At 36.9% G+C, this 26032-nt stretch overlaps 1 protein-coding gene across 1 annotated transcript in view; it reads left to right on the top strand.

Moving 5' to 3' along the window:
• The first annotated feature begins 4609 nt into the window (after window positions 1-4609).
• The window catches only part of lamc3 (laminin, gamma 3), a 99946-nt gene continuing 78523 nt past the window's right edge, over window positions 4610-26032 (top strand). Inside the window, exons 1-2 of the mRNA XM_047809541.1 lie at window positions 4610-5502; window positions 17964-18268. Coding sequence (XP_047665497.1) covers window positions 5124-5502; window positions 17964-18268 — 684 coding nt within the window. The 5' untranslated portion in view covers window positions 4610-5123. The remainder of the gene's footprint in view (window positions 5503-17963; window positions 18269-26032) is intronic.

Genomic DNA, 26032 nt, shown 5'->3' with positions numbered 1-26032 from the left:
GCTTAAGCTACAGTCTCCTTAATTTGCTTCAATGTATAACTCATTTCAAGTAATGGTGGCATAGATAAATGTAGTTGAACTGTTTTAATGAAACCAGTCAAACAAATCCAAAACGACCGGCGATGGTAAGGAGAAAAGCAAACGTAAATTAGATAAATTTGTCAGAACAAGCAATGGTGAATATAACAGGTCAGACCATGATCAATCTATTAAACAGCCTGGTGTAGTTACAGTATTTGCACAAATACATAGTACAGAACTACGCAATCTGCCTGTGAATGAAAGTTGTATAAAGTCTCTCTAGTTACTGTGTTTGTCTATATGATCATAAGCTTGATGACTGTGAGTGTGAGTGCTCTGGGGAATGTAGTCTGGAGCATTTGGTTACAACTTGGACAACTTGGTTAAAATTTTAACTGAGTATATGGTGTAATGTTAATACTTATAACACATAACATATTGCATGCACGATTGTTGTTGTCCTTCAACAGCTCCCTGATCGGGGTTGCCACAAATTTTGATTTTGGCACAGGTTTTACACCAGATGCCCTTCCTGACAGAACACTCCTATTTAATCCTGGCTTGAGACCGGCACTGAAAGTTAACCCCTCAGTGGCTGGGTTGGTTCCCTGCCCGGGAATCAAATCCAGGCCACTGAACCACCAGGGACTATATTACATAGTACCAGTCTGTCATTCTGTCTTATAAACCAAAATATTTAACTGAATACCTACATTCAGCAATGTGATAAATTAACTCTGACACATTTCTCATTCAAACTTAAACCCTGCCTGTGGTGTCTAAGGGTGCTATTACATATGCTGCATTTAGTCCTTTGGAATCGAATCCTGGTGTGATCTTTAGTAACATTTATGTATTACAGTAGATAGCTGTTATCAGTTCGGGTACAGACCAGAATAACAGATCTGTGAGTGAGGTGGTCTCAGTCTGGGTTGAACTGAACTCTAGAAGAGTTCAAATGCAGTTACTTATATTTGTGTATGCTTTCAGACCTACTGTACATGCTCCATAGACAAAAGTATGAATTTTGCTCTGATTCGTGCTTGGCAAAGGGACCAATAGGTGTGGACTCAGCCTAAGTGGTGCATTTATACAATATTTACACAAATGTTAACTAACATACATGATATCGATGGTACACGGTACATACTCTATCCATACAAATGTGCACATTAAAACAACACAAAGCTAAATACAGCTTTTGAAATGAACTTCACAAATGAAGTTCCAGACTGATTACTTTCATGTGATTAGCAATCCTCTGTGGTCTCTCATGTACATGACTTGATTTTATCATTATACACTGAAAAATATGATGTTACAAATATTACATTCTTCTTCTTCTGCTTCTGCTTCTTCTTCTTCCAATTTCCGCGGCCACCCTGTGGGGCAACAGTGCCGGTGGCGGTCATTTAGATACATATACTACGTTAGTACACCAATAGTAATCAGTACAGTATCAGTTAAGTAGTGAGTAGAATGCATTTTTTTAGACAATTAATTTTTATTGCATTTGTATTGACTTAATATTTATACTTAAATTTGAATATATCAGTTGCCTGAATTTACGTACCAAAAAAAAAAAAAAATCATTAGAACGGTACAATGGCACACTTTGATCAAAGCTAATTTCTTGTCCTTGTTCTTTCATTGCAAAGCTGCAAGAGTTTCTGCATAGTCTGCATCTTAGAGTTAAGTGGTTTGGTCCTGACTGGGTCATGACTCAATGGACACATTTTTCTGACCACCTCAGCAATATTAAACCATGCATGCTTACTTATTACTGGGCTAAATTAAAAATATGACAATTATATAGTGAATCTGGGAATACCAGATAAAAAAAAGAAGTTGAAGATGAGGATGGGGAACATTTTAATTAAGGCATTATACAGCTGTAATAAGTGCCGCTCTACCGCCTTATTTAATTTGATCGAGTTCCAAATAATCGAGAAAGAAACAACTAATGTATAAATTGTAACACCAGCTCAGGACATTATCCCTTACTCCCAGCAGGGGTCATCCTCTCCAGAGTTCTATTGTGACTTCTGACCCCAGTTACCTTTTGACTTCCTTATTTAATGTATATGAAAATCATAGTAGTCAAGACTGTTGGGTTGTTCATTTAATACTCTTTGTATCATTGTGTGTTTTTGTTGTCTGACCTCTAATCATACTCTAACTTTTGATTGCTTTATAATTGTGGGATTTACAATTAATACACAAGGATGCATATTCCTAATACATAGCATAGGAACATATTCTATGAATACAACTCCAAAGATTCATAGAAATTATTCAAAAAGATCTCAATAATGCTTAAGACAGAACGACAAAGTATTTGGGGTATTTGTGCTTGGTCTGGGATACAGTAAGCTGTATTGTGGGACGAACATTAAATTCTTGCTACTTGTTAGTAAGTATTTATAAAGATCTCACACATGACTAATGCTTCAGTATTGCACTCTACTCATACACCGTTGAAAGTATGTTACTGTATACTGTATTACTTTCCAAAGCATAATTTAACCAAACCATATTAGACATTCAGTTGAAAGTTAATTCACTGTTTATTATAAGGATGCTCCAATTAAAGCAGTGCCATATATTAGTTAAAACACCAGAGTGATTTTATAACATCATAAATACATAATACAAAACCTACAGTATCTTTAACTCTTTCTTCTCCTCATTGCTACAGTAGACAGATCCAGGGTCTAAGTAAGCAACATTTCAAAGTGCTTTCTTCTGCCTTTCATTTTTGGAAATGCTTTTTAAAGAATGATAGGAAGAAAGAAAAATGTGCCATCAGTTTCAATGTGAGATCAATACTCAGTGTCCACTCAGCTGCAGAAAATTGTTAGTGGATTCCCCGTTGAGATGCCAGCTCATTCATCTCAATATTTTTTGACCATCCTAACGGTTGTGCTCTGATAGACTTGTCAATCTTCACCACCTACAACCGGTTCTACGCAGTAGGGTGCAGCCCATTAGGGAGACATTACTTCACTTGCACTCAACTTCGGCAGTTACTCTAACAAATGAAATAGTTCTCGATCTCTCTCTCTCTCTCTCTCTCTCTCTCTCTCTCTCTCTCTCTCTCTCTCTCTCTCTCTCTCTCTAATTATTAGTTAAAATAAACAAAACATACGTTTCAATTGTTTGTGTCATTTGTTAAATTTGTTGTCACCGACCGGAAAATTTGTGCTTAGTCAATTTATTTCTAGTGTCTCATCCAAAGGAATTTTGAGGAAAAAGTATAAAAAGTCTATAAAAAATGGACGTTGTTACTTTTATTACACTTGCTATTGTATTTCGTACTGTCACATCACACTAGGGAAATGAAACATTTTAAACAGGCGATTCGGTGTACAGTAAATAGTTAGTATTTTCTGTCATGTACTGTAGCTTCTGAAGGACAGTACTAAATGGGAAAAATAACTCACAAACTGCTCCTTTTGGGCAATTGAACAAGCCTACAGTGCCAGGGGTGCTTTATCTTAGCTGCCTCTGTGATTTGACCCCAACCTCCTCCTTTGGGATATTGAAATATACTGTAATAGCCAGAACATAGGTGTTTACTATATTTCTAGCAATAACTGCTTTAAAATGTTTTGTTTTTCATATCAGGTATTTATTTATCTATTAATTTTGGCAGATCCCAATATCCAGGGAATGAATGCCATTTCTGCTGTGCTGCATTAACAAAATACACAACATGCTCGGTTCATGTGATTTAAGATTTAATTGCATTCTCACTGCTATCTAACTGTGTTAAGAGTAAACATGGAAGCAGACCGAGACCAAAACTATTAAACTGTCAGAATGCACGAAAGTATGATTGCCGTCACAAGGTTTGAATTTGATTTGCGTATTTGAGAATTTTGAATTTTAAGATACAACAGACATAATAGGCAGAGTGGCTTGGTGGTTAATACCTTTGCCTCACACCTCCAGAGGTACATGTTCAGTTTATGCCTCTTGCGTGTGTGTGTGTGTGTGTGTGTGTGTGTGTGTGTGTGTGTGTGTGTGTGTGGAGTAACTCTTCTTGGGGATTTCCTGCAGGTACTCTGATTTCCTCCCCAGTCCAAAAACATGTGTTTTAGGCTGATTGGCATCACTAAATTGTCCGTAGTGTGTGATTGTGCCCTGCGATAGACTGGCATCCTGTCCACCTTTTGTCCTGAGTCTCATGAAATAGGCTCCAGGTTTTCTGCAACCCACTATGGTAAGCATTGTACAGAATGGAAGCATAATAATAACAATACCTTGAGATTCTGGGGTTAAAAGGAACATTTTAGTGGTTTTAGGAGCTAAATAATTTGAACATTCTTAAATATCTGTAGAGAGTAGGCTTATTTAGATGGACTGTATTTTACTTTAAATGAAAGCATCTGGTAAATAAAACGTGGGAGAAATCAAATGCAGAGAACTGAGAAAAAGGTTTAATACATCAACCTAAACTGCAATACTAGTCCATCCAAAAAGGAGGCGCCGCTCCCCCAGACCCTTTTATCTCCACACTTTCATCTCATTTTACTCCTCCTCTTTTAGTCTACACCCCATCATGCTGCCTCTCGCCTAGTTCTCCCTTCCTTCTCATCTGTGCCTGTGTGTGTGCGAAGGCACTCGTCACATTGAACGTATTAGATTGGAAACATGTTTTGAGTTTCTTCAGGAAAGAAAGGAGGAATGAAAACTGCTCCGCATGAGAGCCAGAGGAAACTTTCCAAACTGTTCACAACTTTTTTGTTCCTATCACATGCATGTGAGTGTGTGGACCTTTTTTTTTTTATATTCCTTTAAAAAACATCACTGTTGTACGGCATGGCACTGCTCATTTCTCATGTAATGCATGTTATTTAGTTATAAAGTATTTACTCTTGTTCTTTGTTCATTTTAACATTCTGGGTAAATGCTCAAGCATGCATGCGTGTACATCTGAGGGTGTGTTTCTACTCATAAATATGCTGTCAATTATCAGACATTTAATTTCATGCGCTTGAGGCAGGTTTTACTTATCTTTTCCTTTTTCTATTTCTTGTGTGCACTAATTCACTTACAGTTCTTTACCTTATTTGGCCACTTTTGCTGCTGCATAAAGCATGTACTCCACTACATTTCCCTTTGTCGTCTCCATCCTTTTTCTTTTATCCCTCTCACATTCATATGTTTTTGCTGGGATGGACTCCTGCTACAATGAGGAAGGCGCACCAAGTGTCTGCATGCCTAAATTTGAAAATGCAGCTTTCAACCATACCATAATCGTTTCAAACGTGTGCGGCTCTCCACCTGAGGACTACTGCATGCAAACGGGTTCCACACGCTCCTGTCGTCATTGTGACGCTTTAGACCTCGAAACAAATCACAATGCCACCTATCTGAATGACTTCCACAGCGACGAGGAACCTACCTGGTGGCAAAGCCAGTCCATGTTCTATGGAGTGCAGTACCCCAACTCTGTCAATTTAACACTACACTTAGGTAAGACTATTTCATAACTATGAGTATCTTAGCATATTCCTAGATTTCATAGAAAGTAACTACATACTCTCTTTATTGGTAGATGATTAAAAGAAGAATCTTATTCTTTGTTAGCCATTCCCAGTTCACGATAGAGTTAGAAGTAATGAATGAACTTTGTGCACTATTACGCAAAGTAGATTCTGCTAAACGTTACCACAGGCTTCTGTTCACTGATACACATGGTCTTTTTGGCTGCAGGTTTCATTTTGTAACAGCAATAAACAAGAAATATTTGCTAATGAAATAGTGAAATGAATCACTCCCTGGTGTTATGAGAAGAGTGTTTGCACAGCATTTAATTTAGCCATCCTAGTTCTCCTACACTAAAGAGGTCAGTAGATAGTAGATGCAGATTTTCCGAGAATTTACTGCTGTTGTTTTATGTGTCATTCAGGATTTAGCTGCTTCCTGTGTTGATTTCCTGTGTTTATCGGATTCCTGATCTTTCTGGCATGTTGCAGTTCAGTGTTCTTTCTATTTCAAAGACTAAACTAACCCATATGCTCTAAATGGCTTATTAGCACCTTTTTTTAACGAAACTCAGCAAAGTATCTAAAAATTCGGGAGGTTCAAAGATATTGTGTGTTCATATCAAGAGTCGTATATCACTTATTGGATTTGTTTGGCCTTGTAATTGGTCAGTTATTTATATTTGTTTTCTGAACATTTTCATTTCCATAACTGAAAACAAGTGAATACTTGACATGACCTAAGTTTACTCTTAACGTCATTATAAGGTCTTCATTATGAATGTTTGATTGCGTTAGTGCACAGAGTAACAAAAAGTTGAACTTTGTTCTGATCTAACACGCTAAACTGTTGACTGTGAGAACGAGGAAAGTGTTGTTCTGTATTAATATCGCATGTAGTAACCATTATTGCTTTCCTTTGTACAAGTAGTTGGGATGTGGTAGCCTAGAGGGTAAGGTGTTGGACTATTGACTGGATGGTTGTGAGTTAAATCCCAGGTCCACTAATCTGCCAATGCTGGGCCCCTGAGCAAGGCACTCAAGCCTCAATTGCCTCGTTGTATAAAATTAAAAATAAAATAAAAATGTACTGTACGTTGCTCTGGATAAGGGCATCTGCCATATGCCATAAATGTGTCAAACCATTTGAACTGTAGTGGCCTGCCAAGTATTTTAGAGAACCTGACAAACCTAAAATCTCAAGCATTAACCTTTTTACCAGTGGTTAACTTGGTTGTCTTGCCTGGATAAATGTTAGTGCCACAAATCCTAAGAATCTATGCAGAATAAAATTGTATAAAACAGGGCTATTAAAATGGATTATAAAACATGACAACTGGAGTCAATAGAAAATCTCTTAAATAATATAATAGTCATTGACATTTTCCAAACAAATTTTATTTAGATAGATAGATAGATAGATAGATAGATAGATAGATAGATAGATAGATAGATAGATAGATAGATAGATAGATAGATAGATAGATAGATAGATAGATAGATAGATAGATATCTCTGAGTATTCAAAGGATTGTGCAATTTTTTAAACTTGCCATTGATTTTCACCATATTTTGACCAATAAGTGACATGGGACATCATTTCACTTACTGGTCGACAACTCATGTATGTCGAACCTGAGTACGGCTATCATAGAAAGTAATTAAATATTCTCTTTATTGGTAAGTGTTTAAAAGATGAATCTTGTGCTTGTGCTAATTCAAAGTTTTCCACAAAAAAGCACCAAAATTTAAAAAAGCTGCTGCAAAATCAAGCATGCAACAACCACAAAAGAAATGATTAGGACTCATTATGCCAAAGATGTTAAGACAAAGCAAACGTGAGAATATGCACGAGCTAAAGATACAGTATTACCATATATCACTAATAATAAGCATTGTAATCATTTTTGAAAGAATGAATATTATGTAGCAACTTTAAAGCTAGAGGATATAAGTTTTTTGTAAATCTCTGGTAGAAAAATTATACTTGTGAGCTACTGTTTATATCAAATGCAGTTGAAAAATCTTCGTTGTTTGAAGGTTGTACCAGTCACGACGCGAGAAAAAAAGCGGCCACAAACGCAGGATGGCAAATATAACAGGGTTTAATAACGAAAAACATGAAACATAACACAGACTAGACCGGACAAAGATGACAGTTGATTCCGCGCTGCACAAGGCAACGCGGGACAGTTAAATACAAAAAGACAATGAGACATGATTAGGAACAGGTGTGAAGACAGGGAGGGGCAGACGAAGGTGAGGCAGACACGTGACGAGGAACATAAACAAAGACACATGGCCTAAAGTCCGGGCTGAGTCCTGACAGAACCATCCTAAGTAATCTCATGTATCTTTAGGCTGTCCATGTGGGACCATCCCCAGCAACATCGAGTGGTTTCAAAGTGATGAGAATTCCAACCAGAAGTAGGGCATCAGGTGGATTAGGCGGGGAGAGAGAGCCGAAGGGGTCAAGATCACTTATATCTCAGGAGTAGCATGTGTAGCTGAACAGATAGAAAAGGAGAAGGAGAAACAAATGATTAGGTATGCTTATTGTCATATAATGGTTAAGGACAATGTTTATTGTGTGCAGAGTGCAAGCAGGAACGTGGGCAAGACTAGCTATGCCAGCATAACTAAAAGGAGCAAGAGCCAGAGGAGACACAGACATAAGGGCACGCTGAGACATAAAGAGGCCAGTCATGCCACCAGAAAAAAACCCGAGTGATTGCCAGAGAGTAGGGAAGAAATCCAAACATCCCAGTTCACCAAAACACTCTTTGCCCAAGAACGTTCCAGATCTGCATCTTACCAAAGAAAAAAATTATTCTCACAAGACTTGACTAAACAAAAAACTTTTCAGCCTAGACTTAACCACTGAGACTGTGTCTGTGTTCCAAACATTAATAGTAAGGCTTTTATACTGTGGAGCATTGTAAAAAAAAAAAAAAAAAGTTGCTGTAGCTTTCACTATTCGAGGTACCAACAAATAGCCTGCACCTTTTTTTATTGGAGTAGGAGGACCACAAAAAAATTGTAAGACTTTATAGTTCAGTAGTAGTGTTTTATATTCAATGCAAAATATGACTGAGAGCCAATGCAGTGGGGATAAGATAAGAGTGATTTGTACATATCTTCTAGTTAGGGTTCTAGCTGTTGCATTTTGGATTAACTTAAGCTTGTTTATGCAGCTACATCTAGACAGTAAGGCATTACAATTTTCAAACACAATTACAACCTAGAGGTACAAAAAGCATGAACTAGTTTTCCCTGCATTGTGTAGTGACTTCATTCTTCATATATCCTATCAATATTTCTGAGATGAAAGAAAGCTACCCTTATAACAAAAACTACATAGTAAGGGCATTGACTTATGGTATATTCCGACGTCTTACGTCTAGCTGCATGCGGTCATAGTACCACAATGTCTGTCTTGGCAGAATTAAGTAGGAGGAAGTTTTGTCTATAGTGTCTATTGTCCTTTAGACATTCCTCAACTTTATTAAACTGGTGCCCCTCATTTACAGTTACTCAGGATCGTTTTCTAAAAAATGTAAAGTTTACTGGTGCTCTGAAAAAGGTTATGACTCTGAGCTCCCAGAAGCATGTCAATTGTTCGACAAACCCTGACTAGTACAATATTGTCTTTATAGATTTGAGATTTACTCAAGGAACAGACAGCCCTGATGCTAAGACATGAATCTCTGAACAGGAAATCATGAGTGAAAGTCTACCACGTCTGTCTCTTTCATCTTAGGTTCTACTTTTTCTTTTTGATCACCGGATGGCTTCTAGTCAGGGGTCTGTGTTCAGCTCTCTCTAGCCTCCAAACCAAACAAATTACTTCCTAGGCTCAGACATGCATCAACACACACGTGTGTGAGAGAGACGGTAAACAAAACACTACGAGGAAGAAGACAAACACAAAAAGCAGCAGAGGTCTCATTGCATAGATTTCAGGTCAGGTCTTTCCCACACACAGACACATACACAAACACACACACACACACACACACACACACACACACACACACAAACTTTCAAAGAATACCTCAACCATCTGGTTTTCATTGTAGTTTTCCCTCAACGACCTTCTAGAAACCAATATGAGACACAGATGCCATGTGGTGCTTTTGAAAATTTCAGACAAAGAAGCAGCACGTTATGCAATCCTGACAAAGTATCATGCCCCCCCCTCCCCTTCCCCCACAGGCATTGTCCAAGGAACATTTGTTCAGTGGATATCCAAAAAGTCTCCAACATTATAACTTCAGGATACTGTTTTGTATAGAAGGGTGCCAATATATAATGTTTAATAAAAGCATTTACAAATTTTGATCCCAAGTCACCAAATGGGACTTGAGCTGTGAAGGACGACTTCGCTTTTGGATGTGTTTCCTTTCAACCTATCACTTATAAATTGGCAAACTTCCATCTTGAGAGTCAATAATAATAATTGTAAAAAAAAAAGGTAGGTGCTAGTAATTATTATGGATGATCAAGCTAGCTAGCCAAAGATACTAAAGATACATTATCTTCCACATGCCACAATGACAGGCTGTAATCAAGTCATCTAGCGTACAGCATGCAAAATATCTGATCTGGTGTGACAGTGGCCTTTAGATTACACCTAGGCAGAGCTGTGTAGCTGGATGCTATCATATGATCAGTTAATCTAGGTGCTACCAAAAGGTTATTTCTTGTCCTTAGCGACAGAAATTAAAATAATTCTATGCAGAAAGGTCGAACATTCAATAATCACAGGGTTGTCACTGTTTTATAAGACTTCATGAAATGTACTTGTTTATATCATTACCATCTCTGGAGTGGCAGATGTGAAAATCCAGCTTCAGATGGAGCTCAGACATATTTGATGAGTTGGTGATTAATGTATTTGGCAGCCGAAGATGCCCATAACAAGCAGATGGGAATGAGTTGTAGATGTTTATGTATTCCCTTCTGCTTTAGATATAAAATGAACAATATTATGTTCCAGCATGTGCCACTCAGAAATACTTAGTCTGGTGGAACGCAATTAACACAGACACTAATATATATAGTTGCTGAGTTCCTCAAGTTCGTTGCACAGACAGGATGGTTTAGTCTACTGAGTCATAAAAAAGGATTAGACCCTCTGACGCAGTAGCTAGTGCTCCGTAGCCTTCAAGTGCTAGATGTTGTAATCATAACACACAAGAACACACAGCTCCCAATAGGAGGTCTCATTTATCAGGCTGGGTATTTATTTGTAAATTATTTCTAAGAGCATTTACACAAGAAAGATGGTCTTGTTACTTCTAAAAAAGTTTGTATCTATGGAGAGATCCTGAGTTTGTGTAATTGTATACATTTAAAAGTAGACTCATGTGAGCCATCGATCAGATTCAAGTCATAGTATTGGCAATGAGTTAGATTGCAATGTTAGACATGGATTATATTGTTGACCCTGGGGTTCATTATTGGGGTTTTAATTAGCACTACAGGAAAGAACGCCTTTACACATATCATCTTTATATCAATCCCAAACAATAAATATAACATATTTGGATTAATGTGTACATTTACTAGATTTGAATGAGCAAGTGAAAGTGTCATTCGTTTTGGGGATAAAGTTCTAATTTTTGTTAATATAATTACATAATATGTAAAATGGATGTGGAAGAATAATAAAGTCAGAATAACTTTTATAGAATGTTTTTTTTTCCATTTTGACCTCATTTAGCTTTTTCAGCTGTCTCTGAGCTTTACTATATATGGAATATGAAATAAATAAGCATTACTGAAACCCTTGTCGAGCATTTCTACCTGAAACTAACATCCCTCCTGATGAGAACTGGACTGTAAACTAATGCTGCAGCAACCTGCAGATTCTTATTGAATTAAAAACTAATTACTACAATGATAAAAACTCCTTATAAGGATTTAAAAACCTTTAGTATGTTCAATGTAGGAAAAAAAATACAAATGGGGGAAATGCAAACACCAAATCAAATTAAAGGCAAAAAAGAAAAAATAACTTTTTTTTCATGGCTTCTTCCTTCTGTATTACCAAAAAAGGTCTAAGAATTTCAGAGTCACAAATGACCTTCAGGACAGCACAGATGTTTTAGCCTGTCTGCATCCACTCATCCGCCTCTTACGTAGCCTGAGATTTAACCGAATACTTTATTCTCTGCCTTGACTTCAAGAAACCTTGCAATTGGTTTTTTTTTTTTTCTGTTAGTGTTGTTGAACTGCCTCTTAATGTCCTCTGTTTTCTCTGCTAACATTTTTGTTGTTAAAGTCTTATGTTGTAAGTACACATGCACGTACACATGCACACTTAAAGCAGCTGCTTTTGTTATTTATTCATTATTTTCCCTAACTGGATTCGTGATGTGTTTACACCGAAAAATGTGTCGTTTTGTTTTTTTTATAATAATTTTTAAAAATCATTTTTACACATTTTTATACATCCCATACATATCATATATGACATGTCTTCTTTCATCACCGAAGTCCCAGTTCAAACAAATCGTTCACGATGTATTCCTTCGGTTCCTGCTGAACCACATGTTCAAATTTGTAAAGAATCAGTACCAGTACCAGTACCCAGCTTCATTCAGTAGGAGACATGTTGGCTCAACATCTACAACTAACGACATGTGCATTCAGACCTCACGGTCAGGAAAAAGCTGCCAAAGCAGTTACATAGTTTACACAGATGGCATTAAAGTGAATGAGAAATATGATTCAGTCCATTCAAGTGATCCAAATGATACATTCATTCCAAAGAGTAATTCCAAAAAAAAAAAAAAAACATCACTATCCCTTTTACTCAATTATGTCTCAATTTATTAATACTTTTAGATTCGATTTATTTCTTGATTACAAGATCATTGTATTGTATCTGTTATGTGGTTTGATATCTATTTGTTTAGTTATCAATCATTTTTGTAAAAACTGGACAGCACAATATTTACTTGGAGGACATACAGTGGTGTGAAAAAAAGTATTTTTCCCTTCCTGATTTTTTTTTTTTTTTTTTGCATGTGTCACACTTTAATGTTTCAGATCATCAAACAATTGAAATATTTAAATATTAGTCAAAGAGAACACAAGTAAACACAACATGGTGTTTTTAAATGAAGGTTTTTATTATTAAAGGAAAGCAAAATCCATATCCACATGGCCCTGTGTGAAAAAGTGCTTGCCCCTAAACCTACAGTAATAACCGGTTGAGCCACCCTTAGCAGCAAGAACTGCAATCAAGCATTTGCGATAACTGCAATGAGTCTGTTACAGAGCTGTAGAGGAATTTTGGTCCACTCACCTTTGCAGAATTGTTGTAATTCAACCACATTGGAGGGTTTCCGAGCATGAAGCACCTTTTTAAGGTCATGCCAGAGCATCTCAATAGGATTCCGGTCAGGACTTTGACTCGGCCACTCCAAAGTCTTCATTATGTTTTTATTCAGCCATTCAGAGGTGGACTTGCTGGTGTGTTTGGGTTTGTTGTCCTGCTGCAGAACCCAAGTTCGCTTCAGCTTGAGGTCACGAACAGATGGCCGCACATTGTCCTTCAGGATTTTTTGGTAGACAGCAGAATTCATGGTTCCATTTATCACATTTGTCTTTCAGGTCTTGAAGCAGCTAAACAGCCCCAGACCATCACACTACCACCACCATTTTCTGTTGGTATGATGTTCTTTTTCTGAAATGCAGGTTACTTTTACACCAGATGTAATGGGACACACCTTCCAAACAGTTCAACTTTTGTCTCGTCAGTCCACATATTATTTTCCCCAAAGTCTTGGGGATAATCGAGATGTTTTCTGGCAAAACTAAGACAAGCCTTTATGTTCTTTTTGCTTGTCTTGGAACTCAAGCTCTTTTTGCCCAGTCCCTTTCTTGTGGTGGAGTCATGAACACTGACCTTATCTGAGGCAAGTGAGGCCTGCAGTTCTTTGGATGTTGTTGTTGGGTCTTTTGTGACATCTTGGATTAGTCGTCACTGCGCTCTTGGGGTAAATTTGGTCGGCCGGCCACTCCTGAGAAGGTTCATCACTGTTCCATGTTTTTTTCCATGGCACTGTCTGTGGTTCACTGGAGTCCGAAAGCTTTAGAAATGGCTTTATAACCTTTTCCAGACGGATAGATCTAAATTACGTTAGTTCTCATTTGTTCCTGAATTACTTGGATCTTCGCATGATGTGTACAGTAGCTTTTGGGGATCTTTTGGTTTACTTCACTTTGTTAGTCAGGTCTTATTTAAGTGATTTCTTGATTGCGAACAGGTGCAGCAGTAATCAGGCCTGGGTGTGGCTACAGAAAGTAAACTATTATATATTTCAATTTTTTGTTTTTTCTTTTTTCTTTCTGTTCCGCATCTTAGATGTGAGCTGGGGACAGAGGGGTTTAAATTTAATGCTCCATCAACATCGAACAACTTACAGGAACACTTAAAACTTAAAATGTTGTGCTCCCTTTGCAAGTACAATTTATGGCACTTATAAATAACTTTGAGTACAGTCATATTGTAGGTTGCTTCTGCAATATACTATATAATATATGTACACAGTATATACTATATCTGTATATATACTAAATTTTTGTGTTGTGTTAATTGTTGTGTCTTTGCTGCCATCTTTGAAAGGTAACTCTTGTAAAATACATTTTATCTCATTGAGTTTTATCCTGGGTAAATAAAGGTTACTTACATGCTTACTTGGAAATATGTCTTACTTGGAAACATGTGAATTAAACTATGGTACTGACAACTTTCTGAACCTGAGCCTGCTTAATGATCTACATTCCCCTCCCATTCATAACACCTCCCAAAAGATTTGTTCCTCCCATTCAGATTTTGGAAATGGAGACAGATATATTTTATTTACAGTTCTTGCATGGATAACATGTAACATTTTGTGAAGCCTGGGAGAATAAACCAAAAAGTGCAGATGTTCTGTAAATCTTGAAAGAGATTTATTAACAGAGGCATGTCCATTATTACAGGGATGTAGTTATAAAGCAAAGAACTTATACACATGTTTTTGACTGTAATTTAAAACATAATAAGAAGAATTATTAAATATGTTTAAACCAGACATTTGCATACATTTTGCCTGTCCTACCTGGTGTATTAAGTCTTATTTCACGACTTAACTTTTGCCTATTCCATTCACATCCTTGTAAAATCCAGTCTTTCGGAGAACTCTGTTGTCTCAGGTGTCTTCTGTGGACATATAAAAAATTAACTCATGACATTTTTTTAAGGGTTTAGAAAAAAGTGAGTCATAAACCTGTCAATTTTGTAATACCACTGATTTGCCCTGCATGACCCTCTTACATGATGATGTTATGGGAGTTACAACCTCATAGAATGTAGCAATGAACCACACAGAGAAGTCATATATTATTTTATTGAGCTGGGAGCCTTGGGATAAAGAAAGACAAATCAGATATTCTATCTTTTTAACATAGAATGGCCATCTGATGTTTGAATTGCATACAAAAAAAATCTCTTGATATACTGTATGTTCCCACTCTGTCCACTGCTTCAATATCGATATCAATGGCCACTCACCAGTTAGAAACTCGACAGCAGTGTTCAGTCAGCAGATAAAGCAGATCAACATAATCAAAATGCTAGAAACCAAATATAGCAAGTATATTAATCTTTATAATTAACATGCCATCTTCAGTGGACTCAGATTTAGTTATGCCTTACTCCATTACCCACAATGACTACCTGCTGATAATGTTGTCAGTGGGAATTAGCCCTCACTTCATTTCTAACTAAAGACAGCAATGCAGGAACATTAAAGTATTTTACCACCAGATCAGGTTCCAAATCTTTGATGCTGGTACCATATAACGCTATCATGCATTTCGCTAACTAGCCATAAATCAGTCCCCAAATCACATATCCTGTTAATCCCTTATATTTGAGATCAGTATGTACAGTATATATGTATGTATGTATGTATGTATGTGTGTGTGTGTGTGTGTGTGTGTGTGTGTGTGTGTGTGTGTGTGTGTGTGTGTGTGTGTGTGTGTGTGTGTGTGTGTGCGTTTTTCCCCAGTGCCCAACAAATGAAACTTTTTTCACCTGTTTTGATGTGCACATGTTTAGCATTGGATTTCTTGTCATGTTACAGTCCAAATAATGTGTTAATGGGTCATAGAAAAGTGAATACATGGGTCTTTACGAATCTGTATTTTTTCATGTCTTTCTGTTTATACCTAATTTATTAGCAGCAATATATTCATTGAAAAAAAGTTTACTTCACACAAATGTTTCTATCTTCAAAATAAATAAACCACTAAAATTCTGTGTCAGGTTATCCAACAGAGGCAAAAACACTGTTCTCACACTGCAATCCAACTGACTCCTTTTATATTGTGGCCAGAAAATCATTCCTTTATACAGCTCGTAACTATCCGATAATTCGATTTCATGGAATGGCAGTATACTGGTAAAAAGGATTAAACACCATTGTAACTGTGCTAGCAATGTCAGAGTGACAGACAGCCACAGATCTTTCCTAATAAAATTACATCAAGATTTTCGCCAGATTCTCAAAACATTACATAAATATTTCGCTACAAAAATATTTATATTTTATTTCATGTTTTACTGTGGACCTTTCAAGTTTTTCTTAGCAAAGAGTGTAGACAGTGTCACTCACTGTTTTTTAGTATAAGGCCACATACAAGAGAGATTATAGAAAACTTGTTGATTAGATGCACCATAAATTCTGATTGGCTGATGATTTTTTTTATTTTTATTAACAATTAAAATCGTCTACAATATTCACCACATGTACCAGCTTTTTATATTTGGTCAAAGCATTAAAGTGATAACTAGATGAGTATCACAACTGTCATGATGCGGGATAAAAGTGGACCCAAACGCAGGATAGCAAAACAAACGGGGTTTAATAACAAAAAAACTAAACATGACACGAACTAAAGACAGGACAATACAACAGTAGATTCCGCGCTGTCATCGGCAACGCGACACACTAAAATACAAAAGACAATCAGATACAATTAGGAACAGGTGTGGAAACAGGGAGGAATAGACAAGGGCAGGGCAGATATGTGATGAGGAACATAAACAAACAAATGCACGTGGCCAAAGTCCGGGCTGAGTCATGACAACAACTGAGCTACTACACTCTATAGCTTAAAGTATATTGACACATTACTAATACACTTACAGTATTGGGGCAAGTCGTGGCTCGTGTTCACTGCTGTGTGTGTGTGCACTTTGGATGGGTTAAATGCAGAGAACGAATTCTGAGTATGGGTCACCGTACTTAGCTGTATGTCACTTCACTTGTATGTGAGCTTGTTGAATATCCCTTACCAGTTATAAGATATAATAGCCCATGCCCCTATTATCATGTTGTCACCAAGCTTTACCGTTGGTAACATCCACCAAACCCTGTTTTTTTATCAGACTGCATGATTCATCACTCCAGTTTCCACTGCTCCAAAATCCAGTGGCTGTCTGCTTTAGAAACCCTGGCATTGTGAATAAAGATCTTAGGATTTTGTGCAGCAGCTCGGGCCATGGAAACACATTTGTGAAACTTCTGACATACAGTTCTTGTGCTGATGTTGCTTCCAGAGGCAGTTTGGAACTGTAGTACATGATGCAAGAGCTGAAAGGTGATTTTTATGTACAGTAAGACATGCTTCAGCACTCTGCATCCCCGCTCTGCTTTGTGTCTGAAATGTTGTTGCTCTGAGACATTTCCATTTTACAATAATAGCACTTACTTTAAGTAGGGTATTTAGTAGGGTAGAGATTTCAAAACTGGCTTAAAAGTTAAAAGTCAGTGAGTTCTTCAGTATCCATTCTGCTGCACAATGGTGCTTGGCTTTTTTGTTGCCTCTTTGACCATCGCCCCATTGGAGAACTGCTAATAAGGTGGTTTTGATATGTGTGTTTACACCATTAGAAAATTGGTGAGCTCAGATCTTTACTCACAACTTAGTGTGATAATTGTCACCAGGCACAATAACTTCCTTCTAGACAGATAAAACTAATCTCTGATCTTTTAGACCGTAAATAACCCACAGTTTATGATTGACCCCAAGACACTCTGTTGCAAATCTGACCATGAATCTCTCCTTGTTTACTTTTAGTTTGTTGTATTTCTATCCTAAGGACAACATTATTTAAATACTTACCAACATTATTTAAATACTGCTTTGGGCTAATTATGTAATTACAAAGCTTTGTTGGATTGTTGAATCTAAATGCATGCTTTGCTTCACTGGAATCAATAGAATTGAAAATGGTTTACAGGTAATAAGAATCAGTCAGCACAGACGACCAAATTAAGAACACTCCACACAAAAGAGATAATACCAAAAGAAAGAAAAACAGAGACTGCTTGGATTGTATCCTCTTTGACTCATGTCACTTTGTACATATTGTCTTTTCTTCAACAGGTAAAGCCTATGAGATAACATACGTCCGGTTGAAGTTCTACACTAGCCGCCCAGAGAGTTTTGCCATTTACAAACGTACAAATGAGACAGCACCTTGGCAACCATACCAGTACTACAGTGCATCCTGCCTGAAGACCTATGGTAGAGACACCAAGGGCTTCATCAGACCTGGGGAGGAGGAGAGAACCGCAACCTGTACAGATGAGTTTAGCGACATCTCTCCCCTAACAGGAGGAAATGTAGCTTTTTCTACGCTTGAAGGAAGACCCAGTGCCTACAACTTTGACCAGAGCCTAGTACTACAGGTTTGCATAATTACATTCCTATGTTATTATTCTAGGTCTAAAGCAGGGGAGTCGAATATTATCAGTTAATGGCTGGGGTGGGTGCAGTTACTCCAGACCAACTGGAAGCAGTGAAGAGCTAAGCTAACCTTCTTCAGTAAAAATCAGCAGTTCTTGGAATAATTCTTGGAGAGTTTACTAAACCACAAGCTTGCATTACTGTTGAAGATTTGTAAGCATACATAGTGATCTGATCAGCTACATTAATGTTAATAGTAGTTGGACTCTAGAACAATCCCTTTGTGAATGTACAGCATGAAAATTTTTCAATTTTACATTTACATGAATAACATTTGGCAGAACTGTTGAAGCCTGAAGTCTCTACTGATGAATACCTTGATTCTGGTTCACTAAATCACTAAGAATACCATCAGTCTAAAAAATCTGTTGGGGGTTGATTCTAGTACCACTAGTAAATTTTTAAGTGCTAGTTTAAGTACTTCAGGAAGAGGTAGGTCTTTAAATTTTGTTTGAAGTCAGCCAGTGGGTCGACTGTTCCGACATCTAGGGGAAGTTCATTCCACCATTTAGTTGCCTAACGGTCTTGATACATGCCTTCCTTGTAACCCGAGGGATGGTACATTCAGTCAAGCAAAGCTAGAAGATCAGAGGGAGCATACTGTAGTGCCACGTGGGGTGATAAGTGGGATAAATTGCACTTGCAGAAGTATAGCAATGCATACAATAATGTTAAGAAACAAATTCAACCAATCAACCTTATTTTAAAGCCGGTTTTAAATTGTATGACTTACTAGCGATTGTCACATAAACATAAACATTCTTCAAAGTGAACTTGATGTAATAACGATAGTTTTCTATTCATTAGCATATTCATTTTAGTTGTTTTACTACTGCCACCAACATATCTGTAGCTGTCTTGTGAGTTTCACATAATCCCATGCTACCCTTCTATTGACCATTTGACCATATATGACCATTGTAACAGTGCTCACACATGATGATTTCAATTTAAAATTTCTTTCAAGAACATTGTTGTTGAAGGTCTTTAGTCATAAATCATAAAAAAAGGCTGCTGGTTAGTTCTGTTATCTCAAAATATTGTTTTGTGATGTGTCGTATGTCTAAAAGCAAAGAAATCAAGTGTGAACAGAGTTCTACATTCTTTCTCTTGATGAATTTGTAGTATTTATACGGTGTGTGTATGTGTGTGTGTAATTGTTGTCAGGTGTATGTCATTTTTCTCCACCTGCTGTGCAAATCTTTCTCTGATCTCTGAACACACACAAACACAGCAAGTTTTGATATGAAATTGAAGTTTTATTTTGTACCTGAGGTAGGCAGTTACGTAGCTCATCTCTCATTTTTCAAAAAATCTTCACTTTGAACTTTCAGAGAAAATCACAGCAATCAGTTTTTTACTATAAAAATTCACAGTATGCAAATGACAGGGCATGGTGACAGTGAATGGTTTGAAATTATAAGTAGTTCTGCAATTGTCTAAACACACAACACATTTAGTATACGTGAGCAGAGCGCACTGCATAAGAGAGAGAGATAAACATGTATGTTCGTTGAACTTATCTCTCTTACACAATGTATCTGTGATATTTTTCAATATAAGAGCAGTTAGTTCACCACATAGCAGGCGGATTCTTGGATCTGGTTGATCTGATTGGTCAGATGATTACTTTGTTTAACCTCATGGCATGGACAGTGGCTCAAGCAGTAAAACAATCAGGTTATACGAATGCACTCGTTCTAATACGTTATTGTTTTTTAGTAGCAGCTCATACACAGAGACTCGTATGGAGGATAATAATGAAGCTTTTTGTCGGTAATGTTTACTTACCATTTATGGAGGGAATCTCAGATGTTGGTCCAAGGTTCCAGGACATAGGAATTTACTTTCTTCTTTCTCAATAAATGAATGCTGAGCATGTTTTAATTTTCATCAAGAGAAAGCAAAGGACAGAATGATACGTAGGTTAATGCTGTTATGTCACTGTAAGTGACTTCTCCCATGAATATTTAATTAAATACATATCTAACTAAAAACTGTTCAGATGTCTGAAAATTTAATAAGTACATTAGTTACCGTTTTTTTTTTACCATTAGTTACATAATTTCCCTCTGCTGATTTACCCATCCTTCCTTCCTTCCATCCATCCATCTAAACTGTTTCTATCTAAGCATTTGTGATCAAATGATTCTTTCATTAAAGCTGAATGAATGGCAATGAATTAGCTAGCTAGCTACAATATATGTGTCATATATTGAGTATCATTAACTCTGTATTTTCCTTCCTCCTTCTGAGTATATTTACTCTCCCTCTCTGACTAGCGAGGCAAAATAGTCTGCTAAGAAGCGCTTCTCTTTACCTTAATACAGTAGCTACCTGTGCTTCTTCAGTCGCATGGTACAGTAGCAATCAAGTGTTGTCTTGCAAGGCAATAGTTGGGCCAATAGTTGGCCCAACCGAGAGAGGATTTTATTATTTATTTATTTATTGTGAGTAAATCACAATTAATTTGAAAGGCAATAATATTCTAAAACAAAGCTGTGCGCCTGTATCATTCATTGCTACATTTTTATAATGAACGTTGCTGCCAAAAGTAGAATAACTCACTCCAGACTGTGCTGATACAAATATCTGCTTTTCATTTGGGCCATTATTTTCTTACAACACCATGGTCTGTCATGAATTATTCCTTATATCACTTCCTTATCTCATTTGTGTGCATGGATTCGAGTCAGATGTGCTATCATGTTTACCAAAAAATAAGACAAAGCTAGAAAGATTTCTCAGTCTTTTTCATGCATACAGAAAACCCCATGTTGCAAACAGTACATATGAAGTAATATGCGGCCCCCGCTGTTTCTATCCTTTATTTCTATTATGGTTTTCATTCTCTTTGCCATATCTCAAGCTCTTTCTTCTACTATTAATCCTTTTCCTGCTTCTGAAATCCCTATCTGTTGTCTGTCATACTGCCCCTTTTCAGTGGATCTCCTGTGCATCACAGCTTCATGTGTGTGTGAGTGTGTGTGTATGTGTGTGAGATACCATTTCATTTCAACATATGAGCAGCACTATATTATCATGTGTATAACATTTTATTTCTATTATAATAAAACGATATTTTTTAAAAGGGACAGATTATTCAGTAAAGGAATCCTAAAGGCATTTCACCACTCTTGACTTAATGACCTGAAAATCTTTAATCTACATCAAAGTTAGAGTTTGTCTTAAAGATAGACAGAGATACTGCTAACCTTTTGCCTTAACTGTGGAAGAAACCACTCTCGAAGAAGGCGGCGAGTCTTAAAGGATCCCTCTAGCATTCAAAAGAGTTTAGCGTCTTTATTGACATTAGATATTAGTCATTAGTCACGTTACGTCAGTCGTCCGTCCAGAAATGTAATGCCAACAAACATGCAAGATTCTGTAAAAGCAAACAGATCAATTGATCACTTGCTTTGTTTTTTGAAAATACAATATATGTACCTATAAAAAAAAATAGCACTCCATCTAAAATGATGTGTTTCATATGATACCATCACATTTCAATAGTGGAAATTGCTTCAGGCTCATAGCGATGAAAATGGTAGTCATAGGAATACATTTCATTTCCAAATGTCAGATTTTAAACCTTCCACTTTGTTTCTTGTATGAGATCACAAACATTATATACTTATTTAAATGCATTACAATATGAATTCTTCTACTGAAGAAATAGTGATAATGAAGTGTGGAGGCAAATGAAGTATGTAGACTGCTTTTTTTTTCCTCATTCCTCTCTATCTGCACTTGCTTTCCTAAGCCACCTATGGACAGACATCTTTATTGTGCAATTGCATTTATGTTTTTAACAATCCGATGGTTTGTAATGCTTTGTTCAAAGCAGTACCCAAAGGTTTTAGTTAGAATCTACACTTTTTCTTTTTTTCTGTACTGATAATTGAGCATACTTTATCTTTCTTTTGAAATTACAAAGCTGCCAAATGATTTTTTAGCACATTTATTAAAAAATACAAGGGAAAAAATACATTAGCATTAGCAGTTCAGACAAACAAAATGGCGTACACTGCAAACACTGATTGTTATTGATCATGTTTGGCCACATGGCTACTAAATTGTTCTAATTCTAATGGGGATATGGTAGCCTAGTTGTTAAAGTGTTGGACTACCACTCAGAATGTTGTGAGTTCAATTCCCACGTCCACAAAGCTGTCACTGCTGGGCCCCTGAGCAAGGCCCTTAACCCTCAATTGTTCAGTTGTATAAAAATGAGATAAAATGTCAATCGCTATGGATCAGGGCGTCTGCTAATACGCTGGAAATGTAAATGTAATTATTTAATAAATTCCATCCATTCGCTACGCTGGTTGTTGAGAACCTGGAGACTCTGGATACAAGACAAGGCAGTATACAGCATGGAAAGGATGCCAGTCAATAGTCAATAGCAGGAAACGATGATACTCAGACACTATGAAAAATTGCATACATGGCTTTAGATGGGGCTGAGCAGGGGTTGGGAATAACATACACACTCCACAAACATGGCAGAGGCAGGAATTGAACCTTGAAGGTATGAGGCTACCAAGCCACTGTGCCCCCTTCATTAATTCAAATACTGGCTGTGGGAATTCACCCTGGATGAGACACCATGAACTTATTCACACACTCATTCACACCAAGACTAAATTAACCACAGATAATTATCCTAATACAATTTTTAAAGGAGGTGGGTAGAAACTCGGGACTCACAGTAAATAGACCACAGTAAGTAAACCCACAGGCACTCAGTAACCCGAGTTCATGTTTGGAATTAGGACCATTAGAATTGTGAGACCTCATCGGTACCCATTGCACCACTGTACCACTCTGATACTAATCAATACTGACTAATTCCCATGGCTGTGTATAATGTCAGTTTGATCTGTAAAATCGGTGCATGGCATGACAGCTTGCAAACAAAGATAGTTTATTGGTGTCTGCCTCTAAATTCTTGCTGAACAAGCAACCACACATAAATACGTGCCATGCCAATCAATGTCTCGTATTATTATGTTCAAAGACCAGTGATCCATTCAGTATGTTCATTTTTCTGCATCCAGTACAAACTAGGATGAATGAACAAGGAGCATTGTTTTTCTTTCCTTTAAACCCACAATGCCACATTTAAATTGAGTTATTTTGTTTGATTCTTTATTTTTTTTAATAAATGGACCATATAATTAAGCATTAAAGGTTAAGAAAATTCTTTGAATGAATACTGTACACTTTTATCTTCCTCTAAAATCCCTCTTAGGCTTTTATCTAATAGCCTGCTATCTGTAGAGCTTCTCTTAAGCAAGCTTCTCATTGACACACCGATTACAGTGCATCCTCCGATCAATGAGCCAGCCACTTTACACCAAGACATGTGAGTGTGTCCAAGATTTTTTTTTCTAATTACCAAATCATTTAACAAACAAGACAGGAGGCTTAAGATCAGCCATCTACACCACTTTCCAATATAAATGAGAGGGAGATAAGTGAAGTAGAACCTTTTTTTTTTTTTCAACACACACTCCGCTTCATTCCTCTTAGGCTAGATAGAAAATTGCACCGCTGCTACTGTATACGCCGATCTGGGGTAACATTTAACCCATTGAGTGGTGAAGTGAATAACAGTGATTACCTTGCTTAAGTGGCAGTGAAGGTGATGCGTTAAAAGAAAGAAAAATGGGCAAATTCTGACGGCTAGACGACTCGGTCGGAGCATCTTCAAAACATGTCTTGTTGGATGTTTCTCCTATATGCAGTGGTTTGAACCTACCAAATTTAGAAGACATAAACACCCAAGACGTGTGTGAACTGAAGGGCACATACTGTAACAACTACTAAAGCACAAATTGCTTATGTTAATGCTAGGTATGATGTGCGTATAGAGCTTGATAGCAACAGAATGTAAAATAAACTTATTGGAGGATTACTGACCTTCCTGTGTGTTCAGCTATTTTTTATGGATATCACATAACATCTGCAGAAGTAACCGTGAGCAACAGGGCAGCAGGGTGTTCGACATGTGGAGTCTGTCCTCAATAATTCATAATGTAACAGAAAAATCAAGCACAGCAAGAATGTTACTGTTTAAATTATATATTACAGGACAGGTACAAAAGGAAATGATATATGTGTGAATGAAGCTATAAGAACAGCATATTCAGATACATATCAATAGCATAATGCGGTCTGTTTGTTTAATATATTATTTTTTAGAATAATAGGGTAGGTAGAACATCCTTTCCTCAGATTTAAAGTGACACTAACCAATCCTGGGTGTTGTCAGCTACTATGTGATGCAGCGTGAGCAGCAATTTGAGAAGATGGGTACAGGTGGATAGCTTCAGCTCTTTTACAGGAAGCACGTGCTAGCTTTAACCATTGGTTACCTCGCAGCCTTGTGTTAGTGGAGAGCTAGTTTAAGGGAAAGTGTTATTTGAAGGTGTTATTTCCCTAGACTCTCAAACATTCTTACAGATCAGAGAATCTTAGTTAGATTGAGTATGTACATCATAAACATAAAGAATTAGCATTAGTTTGATGAGCTATTTGGTAACCATATCAACAATGGAGTTTCATTTCCATGCATTCATACTCTGTAGATAAAAAAATGATAATTGATAATTCATTCAAATGATAATCATGATAATTCTATTGCATCAGTGCCTTGTGTTTATTAATTACTATACCAATAGTAATTTTGTTTTGTTTAAGCCTTTTTGGAACATTTTATCTGTCAAAAAAAGCACCAACGACAGCATGTGGTTCTGTTTCTATCATACAGCTGCATGTATTATAAGACTTCATTAAAGGTTACATATTTCCTCATCGCCGTGATGTGTACATGTATTCTGGATTATATGAAAAGAAGATTTTTTTATACAAGACCCCCTGCATTTCGCTTCAATAAGACAGTTATACTTAGTTATAACACAATAATTTTAATTCTTTTTCATTTTGTCTCTTAATATTCTTAATATCAGTTTATTTTTCATTATTTGACTTGCTGGAGATCCTGCAATCATCTCTATTGTTTTTATTCATTTTTCTTCAGCCACTATTGTTTATCTTGAGTAGGTGGGAGTATGTGGGCTAATGCGTGTACTGTGTTTTTTTTCCCCCTCACTTCATCATAGCTAAATAAATTGGCTGAAATAACAAACGGTCACCTTGTAACCCGGCGCTTACATATTTCCGGAGAAGTAATGGATTACCTCAAAGGGGACCTGTTTTCCAGTTTGTACGACATTATTATAAGGTTTTTTTTATTCCCATCCATAAAAAAATCTGCACCAAAGATGAAAGCTGTTCCGTGAATTCAAATTTAATTTGTTCAGTCGTCTATTAAAATGCTGTGTATGTTCTCCCCCTCTGCCTTGTTCTCACTCTCTTTCTGAGTGAGCATGAAGAGCTGGGTGTTGAATTGGAAGGCCAGCATTGAAGGAGAATGAAAATGAGAGTGTACAAAAGATGCCAAGGCAATGTGAACTGAAGCAATCAAATTAAAAAAAGTTATTAAGTTTTGACTGACGGATGAGCCTCTACACTGCACTGTATAATTCAGTTGCTTCACCAAAAAAACGCAGCTGGAATGATGACTTGATGGACAGATTTGTGGTAAAGGAAGAATAAAAGATAACAAGGAAGCGAAAATCAAATAATGTTCTTTTTTTATTCATTTGTATGGTTATACTTAATTTTTATCTGCTCATAAG

The sequence above is a fragment of the Tachysurus fulvidraco genome, chromosome 26, assembly GCF_022655615.1.
Source record: "Tachysurus fulvidraco isolate hzauxx_2018 chromosome 26, HZAU_PFXX_2.0, whole genome shotgun sequence".
NCBI classification, from domain to species: Eukaryota; Metazoa; Chordata; class Actinopteri; order Siluriformes; family Bagridae; genus Tachysurus; species Tachysurus fulvidraco.
This window is presented reverse-complemented; position numbering and strand designations above follow the sequence as displayed.